This window comes from Argopecten irradians, chromosome 12 (assembly GCF_041381155.1).
Source record: "Argopecten irradians isolate NY chromosome 12, Ai_NY, whole genome shotgun sequence".
NCBI classification, from domain to species: domain Eukaryota; kingdom Metazoa; phylum Mollusca; class Bivalvia; order Pectinida; family Pectinidae; genus Argopecten; species Argopecten irradians.
In genome coordinates, this window is record NC_091145.1 from 18,059,013 (window position 1) to 18,070,466 (window position 11,454).

The 11,454-nt window shown below is 35.9% G+C and overlaps 1 protein-coding gene across 1 annotated transcript; it reads left to right on the forward strand.

Moving 5' to 3' along the window:
* Nucleotides 1-4,483: 4,483 nt before the first annotated feature.
* On the forward strand, nt 4,484-10,728 carry LOC138336360 (uncharacterized). Its single transcript, XM_069285808.1, has 4 exons — nt 4,484-4,665; nt 5,979-6,087; nt 9,326-9,486; nt 9,990-10,728. Exons 1-4 carry the CDS (start codon nt 4,593-4,595, stop codon nt 10,103-10,105), a joined length of 459 nt encoding a protein of 152 aa, XP_069141909.1. The 5' UTR covers nt 4,484-4,592; the 3' UTR covers nt 10,106-10,728.
* Nucleotides 10,729-11,454: the final 726 nt, after the last annotated feature.

Here is an 11,454-nt window from a genome sequence, read left to right on the forward strand (position 1 = left end):
ATTGTCTTTTTAAACTCTAAATATTCCATTCTTTAGTTAATATATACCGAGATCCCCTATCATTATACTGGATTGCATAAAGTCTTAATCTTTATTTCTCGAAATAATAGACACTTATTGAATGGGTATAATGGAAATAGCACTTTTATGGTTCCCAGAGACACGAACTATTTTCCGAGGCGAAGCCGAGGAAAATAGTTCATGTCGAGGGGAACCATAAAAGTGCTACTTCCCGAATATACCCATTCAATAAGTGTTTTATTATACCTTCATTTTCGCTATGTAAAAAGCATACATGGTGTATACTATTACAGTGACGAAGATGTCATCGTGATTAAATGACGCGTAAAATCAAGAACATTTTATTGGTAATAATATGTTCGTCACCATAATACCCATACCTCTGACCATGTCTGTGTTTTATAATTATAGTTCTGACAAAAAAACACAACTGAAATACTGTATTAAATTAATGAAATTTTATTGATATTCAAGAAATGCACAAACAGTAAATAAGATAACATATATAATATTCCATAACAACAGTCAGTACTGTATTTATATGATCCAGTTAATTCTACTTTGTGATATTGATGGTAACATTGCAATTATTGAGATGGAAATTTCCTGGAATATAGCCTGATGTACTCATTGGGATGTTATTGCAGACATTTGTCCTAGTAGCGGCTAGCTCATATGCAGTAATGTCAGCCATTATACTTTCGAATTCGTCGTCTAAAAAGTCGGGAAGCTGGAGGTTGGAAGAGCATGTAGCTAGTTCATTTCCGTTGACAGAGTTGTGTAGTTTTGGAGACTTTGCTGGGACAACATTTTCACTTAGTATGTCCGAAATTTGGCGTTTCTTGTTTTCACTTAGTCTCTCACTATAAGACCTGATAGAATTTTCCGATTTGTGCCCGCTTATGCCCATGATGTGACTTGCTTCGACTCCCTTTTGGTCAAGCGTCGTGATACATGTTGCCCGTATACAATGGTTGGTGTATTTAACAGAGAGACCTGCATCTTTGCTGAGCCGTGACATAAAATTGTTCAAAGTATTTTTACCTACAGCGCAATTATCATACCACACATCCATGCTCTGATCGACAGTTTTCTTCGGCCTTTGCCAGAAGTTGCCGTTGTTAGGATTTAATTTGCTTAGGTATTTCTCAATAGTAGCCATAGGACAATTAGGATTCCCTGAAACATATGAAGAGGAAGGAAAATGAAATGCATTATTTACTTGACTCATACAAATGACAAAAGTCAATGCTAATGAAAAATGAACACGACGTAATTGTAAACGAACTTGGTATTGTTTGTATAAGCTACACCTTTAAATACGCTTTTTCAAATTTGAAATATTAAAACTATCAATAAAATCAACGTTACAGTACCTGGTTGATCATACATGCGTCCCTCCTTGTCATTGTCTCTTAAATCTTCGCCTCGATGGTTTTTTGTTTGCCGACTGGTGACGGTGACGTATCGTCTCCCTGTAGCATCAGTATTGATGTTGAAATCATTTTTCTGAATATATCTCAGGTTCTCACGGCCTCTATTACAGAAATAGTATAGATATTCGAATATTGTCCGGTTTTGTAATCCCTCCGAGGTATTTGTAGAAAAGATTTCACTTGCGTAAAGCTTCTCCATGTCTTTTGCATCAATTGGAGCTTTGTGTTTCGTATCCCCTAATCCCGCCTTTTTTAGGTTCACCAACACCGACTTGAACATTTCATTTGCTTTCTTAAATGCGTCGGCGTTTATAATATCCTCATCGCGCTTCTTTAAAAAGTACTTTTGCAATCCATACCTGATTGTATTTATGGATTTTTTAGTGTATTGGGATCCATCAACTTTTTTCAACTCCGCGTAAAACTGTCGAAGAATACCGTTCACATGTTCGCTTGTTTCACCCTCAAGTTCACTGATCGTCCCAAGTGATTTTTCTCGGAGGTAATCCTTCAAGATGTTTACCGCAGTTTTGATAACCTGTTGGGTATTTGCACTGTCTCTTTCATTGACCAACTTTGTTAGTGTTTCCTCGTCAAAGTTGTCAAATCGTGTTCCGTTTACAGCCATTTTCCCAAACACCAGCCTTGTCGCTTTGCGATGGAACGTCAATGACGTCACATAAACGTCATCTGACGTCATGAAACGTCGTCAGATGACGTCCAATCAAAATCGCTATAGAGGAAAAGTCCGCCAAATTTGAATGCAGGTAAATAGCCTTTTCCCACGGTAAATAGTCCAAATGACTATTTACCGGGGAATAGCTTTTTATGACAGTGAAAATTTTAATAGCATTTCTATTGACTACTTTTTATATAGCGAAAAAGAAGTAAAGGTATAATAAATATATATATGCTAAAGTCCTGTTTAAATTTACTTCATTTGTATCCGATATCAGTAAAATATTCCTCAAGGCAGTCTGCGATAATTACAAGTGAAATGAAAGTATAGCAATGAAGACGATTAGGGCGTAAACAAAGATATGTGGACATCATTAAGCAGACTTAAGCAGTCCGAGATAATTACAAAAGCAGTCTGAGATAATTACAAAAGCAGTCCGAGATAATTACAAAAGCAGTCCGAGATAATTACAAAAGCAGTCCGAGATAATTATAAATGAAATGAAAGTAAAACGATGAAGAGACAGTAACTAAGACCCAAACCATTTTGAACAACTATCGTATAACCGATAATCTTCGTGGGGTTAATATAGTATAACTTGTCTAAACCGAACCCTGTATAAACCGGAAACTTGTCTATACCGATTAATTTGTTTGGTCCCGGCAAATTTCTTAATAAACTATAGTACCTAAAACCTGCATAATCCGGAACCTGTATTCTCTGAAAACCGGAACTGTCTAGGAAATGTTACTATACCTTTATTTGTAAAACCGGCAACAATGTTTTCACAACATGGGACTGATCATGAGGCGCCTAAGGGGATTTACCTGTACCGGTATACTAAGGGCTAGATAGTGACAACTTTTCATTCGACGGTTTTGTTATTTGTACATTGTATTTGTGAATACTTTTCACGGTAAATTCTAACAATAAAACATACACATAACAGAAACCAAGAAAACGTAGGATGGAATTCTGTGTACCATGTACATATGTGAGAATAAACGTTTGTGCTGTAATAAAAAAATCTTCTGATGATTTCCATGCGAACATATTGTGATAAAGTTCTTTCCTCTATAAACCGGACTGGATTAATCATATATGCCTTTACAGCCAAATCGCGAAGTTTTAAAAAAATCTATGTTCTTGTTTTACTACGACGTCGAAAACTTTGAACCGTGAATGCAATCTACTATGTACGGTATATTTATCATAACTAATACGAAACATCTTTGTAGATGATGTGAGTGATATTTTAAACTTTAATCTATCATAGACTTTGTTTCTGTTATACTGACTCCACTATATGATTAAATGTTAAAACACAAAGTCAGTATCACACATATGGCTGTGTCTGTGCATAAGAAACTGAATTTTGTAATCACATTGTAACATTTTCTCATTAAAATCAAATCTACGGCATTCATATTCGTAGCATATTAAATGGGAATAACTTATATAATACATACCGCCGTCTCAATAAAAAAGCATCCAAATCCGTCTCTGATAGGAAATCGGTATATAACAATTTGTCCTTTTTGTCAGGCTCGTTTCATTATAAATTAAACACAGTGAGCAATATTTCTTGCAGTTTAAAATTCATATCATGGTAGGTGTGACATTCTGAATGCAAATGCATGTGGCTTTAGAAACGATATTTTCACAAAGTTCACGTGACCCAATCATCGATCGCATTCTTTAGAATTCCTTGTTGTAAGTAAATATCTATGTGATAATTTAGAACTACGCAGTCGGAAGATGCATTTGAATTAGTATTTAAAGCTTGCAGAGTTTCATACATTTCATTTCAGAAGTATATGATTTTCATTTTTAAAATCCATTAACAATTTATGGTTGACTGCCTTCAAAGTCTCGATTTACGTATACAGAATACCATGTAATTTTAGATATACATGTAGAAGATTAAAATAGGATTTATTGAACACCCAATGTACTGGTAGCATTACAATAAGCATTGGCATTTATCAACAACACAAATAACTTCTATTTTTAACTTCCATAGAAAATAGAGCGGAAAGTAGAGAATGTTAGTAAAACATTATTGTAATACCATTTGCATTGACAAATATTTGATTGATGAGTATCAATGATATATCGATATACTGTATGTACATATAGTACCGTTCTAGATGATGACTATATATAAACATTAAGGTTAATGCAGTCTGTGTTTTAGCCAAGTATATTGGGTAATTGATACAACTCTAAAAAGATTTTTCCAACAGATTAGTTCGTGTGTATTTTAATTTCGTAAAATTGATCCAATAATAGTTCTTTATACACCTTGAGGTGCTAACACAGGCGAGAGAGCATGACTGATGCCTCCTTAGATACGTGCAGACCACATGTTAAATGGCTGCTCTAATATATTCAGCATTGCTATGACGACCAAACCGAAATCCGGTTAACTACTCTTGTTAACGTAACTCAACAAGATGGACATCAGTCAAAGTTACCGTGAAGGAAGGAAATTGGCTTTACCATTTTGTCTTTTCAGTTTCCATCAAGGTAAGTACACATGAACGTAAGGAAAGGTTTAAACTGGGTAACAATACAAAACGCCACAGACATTTAATTGTTCATCTGTTGGTTATGAATTCGTGTCAGACAAATAGCACACATTCCATAATTATAGACATATAATTGAATCTATTATATTGAACGCACCTGGTTATTAAAAAATATATCTGACAAGTCAAATGTCTGTTTATGTTTACAGCACAATGTTAAACGTTTGAACTATTTCATTGTAAAGTCTTAACTATTGAATTTGTATGGATGTATATTAACAAGTGAGTTTAGCTTTAGCTGTGTTTTATGCTAAATGCAATCATAGGAAAATACTTGTCTATAAAACAGATATATACATATTAAAGTACCATTGTTACTGTTCACAGAAGTATACATATACCTGGCTACAAACTCTGTATATAGTCTCTATAGCAACGTGAAATGTAATATCTCATCATGGCACTTCTACTGTGGTGTATAATTATACGACTTGTTTCGTGTTGTCATGGTAACTATGTTGGTATAATTTTATGTACTTGTAAACTAATACATATCTGGTGATCATTATGAATATGTATAAACATGTACATATTAGGTAACATGAAATATCTGCAGGTGCTTTTTTTCTTTCGTTATGAAAGGTTTCAAATTATTTTGTAAACAGAGATACTCGTTGTAAGTCTATTTTTTAAAATTGGTGGCCGAGTGTTTAAGATGTCCCGACATATTACCAAGCCCTACCTCTGGGAATCGAAACCGTTGGCCGGTGGTTTTTCTCCGGTAATCCACAACAAACCTGGCACGTCCTTACATGACCTGGCTGTTAATAGGACGTAAAAATAAACAAACCAAACCAAATTTAAAATATAATTATATTATAATGAATAAATCAGATTTGTTGATCCATAACAACCATTTTAATTACAACACAAAATTCTCACCTCAACTTAAACTTTGAACGAAGGGCGTGGCTAATTATTTTCCAAATGCGTGGATATAATAGCAGGTGACTACATGTAACATATTCTTTCTTCATCCTTGAATTTTAAGCCCTCTGAAGAAGGTTCTTGTGTCCTGTCCCATAAAAGCACTTCGTGGTTTCTGTATTGGACAACTGTTTCTATATTCAATGATCCAAATCCTTTTATATTATTGGTTGTTACCAAGACTGCTTGTCTGTGCTTCAGTGATAGTTGTTATTGTAACAAGAAGCCAACAGAATGCGTTAAACTATAATGTTCAAACGTTTCTGGAAGAGTAGATGAATGTCAATTGTGTGTGAGTTAATTTATTTCAATATGTTACAACAGTGGTAAGCGCCAAAGAGGAATGTCAGACAGCCTATGACGGTATTATAGAGTGTGAGACTGGCTGTTGTGGTGAACACTGGAGAAACAATGTCTCCTGCTGTCCATTTCAGTGAGTATTCAAAACAACGTGAAGAAGTTACACCATCAGTATAAGCTGATACCAGCTAACCAATGACGTCGAAGAAGAGGTATATCAATACACAAGAACAATGAATAAAAACATTTTTGATGCATTGCCACATCCTTGTGATGTTAGCGTAACGAAAATAATTCTAAACAACTGACAGTTCAACATTGTTCAGTATCGTAAAAATTATCAAACATGGATCTGCCATATGGATAGGGATATCTCAACCCTCGTGTAAAATTTCGTCTGTCAACACTCGGCAAGCTTCGTGTTTTTCAGTCAAAACTCTCTACTTGGGTTAAGATTTCCTTGTCCACCCATCTTATATCATATTATTCTATATTTTTAATCTATTAATCTAGGTCAAGTCCATGTATAATGTTAGGGTAGGATTATACAACTGACGAGAATCGACAGCAGATTTAACTTCCAATACATATGACAAGCATTCTTAAACTGGAACTCTTTTATCACGATTTGTGTGTTTTGACATCATTATGAATGGCCATTCTAAATAAAGCATTGTGTGTTATAATGCATTCCTTGTAGTGCAGTATTTAAAATCCACCCAGAATATCTCGTACGGAAAAGTCTAATGAAAGGGATTTTTATGTTGATTTATGCTCCGTTGTTATATGTAAATACATTTCATATGAATAACATGAAAAACGAAAAAGTGCTTAGTCGGATAGTGCTACATTGTAAGCTTAAAGCTGACAGTGAAAATTAAAAAATCTTCCATTGAGATCAAAATCATAAAGTTATATGTTATCCGCAATCTGTCGTAGCAGGTATACCTGACGCCAGTTAGGTTTAGAATGAACCCTTATTACGTGGTTGGTCATAATTAAGTAAAGTATCTAAGCAGAGCAAAAGAAAAAATGGCTCCACTTCCTTGGATACGGCACTATCATAACTGGGGGATGTCTCCGAAACGATTTTTTAAAAATATTTCCTCATTATATTTTTGTTTTAAATCTCAAATTCATGATTTTTAATTTGTATCGTCAACTTTAAGTCTAATTGCAGTATAACCCCTCTAACTCGAACTTGGATTCCTCGAATACCCTTCATTCGTCGAACTGATCCCAAGGTCCCGACCGTGTTCTATATATTTCCTCTAACAAACCCCCGAATAGCTCGAACACGCCTTATTCCTCGAACAGATATATATCCCAGTTTCATCAAATACAAAGAATTAAATAAAAAATACATCTAACAGGTGTTCGACCAATGAGAAATTTTCAAACATTATTTTATGCAATTATGTATTTTTTTCAAGTTGATATTGCTATAAAAAAAACTTTCATAAAAATTCAAAATGTTGAAAATCACGGTAATTAAAATGTCATTGAAACTCATTGTTTGTCATATACTGAGCGCCGATGAAAACGCAACACTGTTGTAATATGCAAAATTTAATGGTAACAAAAATTTTACAGAAAAAAACCTTTATTTCATTACAAAGGTATACATTTCGAGAGTCGTTTCCTACCAGTGAGTTAGTCAAAGATTGCCCGTGAATGGGGATGAGACAAACGTTTCAACGCTGCCCCCCCCCCCCCCCCCCAAATTCATTTTTACACTTTCAATATATGATGTGGCCACCATTTGCCTCCACACAAGCACAACACCTACGTGGCATGGACCGAACCAGACGCTGAATTCTAACTGGCTGAATGTTCCTCCACTCCTCCTGAAGGGCAATTTCAAGTTCACGTCGATTTTGCGGTTGTGGCTGACGTCGTTTCACAGCTTGACCTAACTGGTCCCACAAGTGTTCAATCGGACTTAGGTCAGGGGAGAAGGCAGGCCAGGGCAGTGTTTGAATGTTCTGTTGATTAAGGAAGTCTGTGGTCAACCTTGCTGAGTGCGCATGAGCATTGTCTTGCTGTAGAATTTCGACGTCGGGATGATTACGAAAGAACGGTACAACGGTAGTTTGTAGGACTTCGTCGATGTAACGCCGTGCCGTCAGATTGCCTTCTAGGATAACAAGTGGCGTCCTGCGGTCGAAGGATATACCTCCCCATACCATGACACTGCCACCACCCCACAATCACATTTGCGAACGCACGAATCGACGTAACGCTCTCCCCGTCGTCTCCACACGCGACTTCTACTGTCACTATTACGGAGAGGGAAGCGGGATTCATCCGTGAACAGTACGCGTCTCCATTCGCGCATGAGCCAACGTCGATGGCTCCGGGTCCACGTAAGGCGATTTTGACGTCGACGTTGTGTCAACATGTTCCCACGGAAGGGTCTACAGGCTTTCAAACCGGCGCTACGCAAACGTCGGCGGACAGTAGAAACCAAAATTCGTCTTCCATTGATACCTATCGTTGATGTGTGACCCCGATGTAACGGTCCTGTCGATCCGACGTCACTCGTTGCCTCCCCGGGCGCGGTCTATCATTCAGGGAACCCGTTTAAACGTACCGCTGATGAAGTCTCACAATAGTAGAAGGCGAATATCCCATTCAACGAGCAATTTCACGTCGCGGAAGTCCGTCTGCCAATATACCCCTAACCTCGTGACGATGTGTATCCGTAAGTCGTGGCATCGTTTTCGAAACTAAACGGCAAAATTTCAAAATCTGAATGTGGAAAACGGTGTTCCTATCCATAAGGACTGTACACGTGTAATTGGTAGACGACCAAGCGCGCGTTGATACCGAGTGCACGTGCAGATAGGTACTTTTTTCAACAATCGACCGCTTCACGGCCCGAGCAAGTTCAATCATGCGAATCATTATTGTATACATACGTAAGGTGCTCAAAGTTTTACATTATTAATTTGTTTGATATGAACAAAAAATTTTAATTGAAAAATATTCAATTAAAAAGTGTTGCGTTTTCATCGGCGCTCAATATAGTTTGAGACCATACTTTTTGACCGTCAATGATCGATCATGACCAACCTCTGATGAGTCGAATACCCTTTATTCCTCGAAATATTGATCTGGTACCCAGCTGTTCGAGTTAAAGGGATTTTACTGTAATTGCAATTCGTGTAATATGGGCCTAAAATATGGTGGCTTGGAGTGTAAGATGTAAGGTGTTTCAATAATAAAGGCTATGTACCCGAAAATTTGGAATAGAGACGTTTTATATCACACAAATCGTAAATTTTGTTCCCTTTTGAACAATCACACTAAGTTATAATTAACTATAGCTTGCTTTCATTTTTCATTAATATCTGAACGTTTGTTTACAGTCCTTCAGCGTTCATCATGATCGTTCTGGGTGTCATGTTGATCATCGTCTTCATCGCCTACTGCATTGTATCATCGATGAAGAGATGTAACCGGAGTAAAACTATCATCAAGCCACATGTACCAGCTGAGGAAAACCAAGACGTGTCATTGGTTTCTTATTGTAAGGAATGTTATTTATTTCATCAGTTTACGAGCTTACATATCATTGCCCAAAAATTTCAAAATTTTACAAAGCCAATGTAAAAACATAGAAAGTAAAACCTCGGAATCATATTGCAAGTAGTGTTACTTATTTGATCAAAAATGGTCTTAAATGTAACTTAAATGAAACCTACGTCCAACAAACAATACAAATTAGTATGGAAAAACAATATTTACCAAATGTAAAAATTTCACATTGTACCATACAATTAATGATACTCTATTAATAGATGTAACCGACATTCTATTGGCACAAAAATGGACAAATTGATTGATAAGATATAATTCAACACGTTATCAATGCACGTTGGGCGGACATGAAGGCAACACCACAGAGAAATACATTAATATTATCCATATTTAAATTAAAATCTAAAAACGGAAATCTGTTTTGAAAGTTTAATTGTTTAATATAATTATATAAATTGGTGGATTACTTACAATCTCAACATTATGTTACAGACGTTGTAGCACCGGGTATCCGGGAGAAAGGACAACTTTCGACGAACTCGGACGATCAGGACTGGAAGTATTACTACATCACTTATCCACAGAAACCGAACTACCTCTCCGAATGATGTTTAGATACCTCCGCCATCTCGAATATAGGACATAGAGTTGATACGTGGGTCGGTGTGATAAATATTAACATGTGATATTTTTATACGTATTATGTGACATTAATTAGGACGTGTATTATTATTATTATTGTATTATTATATTTTTAAAGGTTTATGTTTATACATAGAATTTATTTACCATTTTTTGTATATACATAAAAATGTGATTATTACCATTTTGTAGTCCGTCCATTCAGTCATTGACATTGTTAAAACGATATGTAGTTATAATTCAGTTAGAGAGAGGCCTTACATATATTAATCACAGATGTCTGTAATTGAAATACTGTTATCTCTGTTACGATTATTTATTTATACCTCAAGTTTGATTAAAATATCTCTGTAATTGTTAACATATTTCTATTTTAATACAAGTATCATAATTAAATGATAAGGAAATCATACTGCTTGCCATACTTGCCGTATGAAAATGGCATATCTGTAATTATCAATAGATACATATATTTATCTGAATTAAATAACCAAAAATTATATTGCTTGATACATTTGCAGTTTAAAAACGAGATTTTCCTGCATTGTTGAATCTCTATTTTGCAATAAAAATTTAATGTACAATGAGTTGTATATCGTTTTCGCTACTTGTGCGAACAGAGAGAGAGGGAGAGAGAGAGAGAGAGAGAGAGAGAGAGAGAGAGAGAGAGAGAGAGAGAGAGAGAGAGAGAAGAGAGAGAGAGAGAGAGAGAGAGAAAGAGAGAGAGAGAGGGTATGTTTCTGTACTTTTTACAACATTTCAATAGACAAACTTGTTATACTGTATTCTTCTATAACATCCTTTGTAACCTCTCATGATGTGCCATAATAACACTAAGATAAAACAGTACAGAAATATACGATAAAGCCTTTATTATAAGACTCTGTCATATGTGTAGATGCAGGGCTATTTGAATCGTTCACCACCTACGGGGTGAGATAGGAGAATCTCAACCCATGGGGTAAGAATCTTAAGTTATTGAATCTTATCCCGAGAGTTGAGATATCCTACCTCACCCAAAAGAGGATGAATGGTTCTTTTTCTCTTACCTATGTGGGTACATACAAAGATCTTGTATAGCTTTCTTTACCCTAGGAGGAAATAGAACAATCTCACACCGGTAAAATTGCGGATAACGCTGACAAGGGTAAGAGAATATAAGACTCTTTCATATGTGAATATGAAGGATAGGGATAATCTATCCGAGGGTCACAAAATGTTGTAAAACCCGAGGCTTGCCGAGGGTAGATTATCCCTATCCTTCATATCCACGTATGAAAGAGTATTTTTCTCTCATACCTCTACGTTTTATTGC

What these genes read in the sequence shown, in the direction of transcription:
- LOC138336360 (XM_069285808.1), top strand. Translation starts at nt 4,593, where the DNA reads ATGGACATCAGTCAAAGTTACCGTGAAGGAAGGAAATTGGCTTTACCA. An exon ending in TCTTTTCAGTTTCCATCAAG is followed by an intron (nt 4,666 to 5,978) that starts GTAAGTACACAT and finishes ATGTTACAACAG; the next exon opens with TGGTAAGCGCCAAAGAGGAA. An exon ending in GTCTCCTGCTGTCCATTTCA is followed by an intron (nt 6,088 to 9,325) that starts GTGAGTATTCAA and finishes GTTTGTTTACAG; the next exon opens with TCCTTCAGCGTTCATCATGA.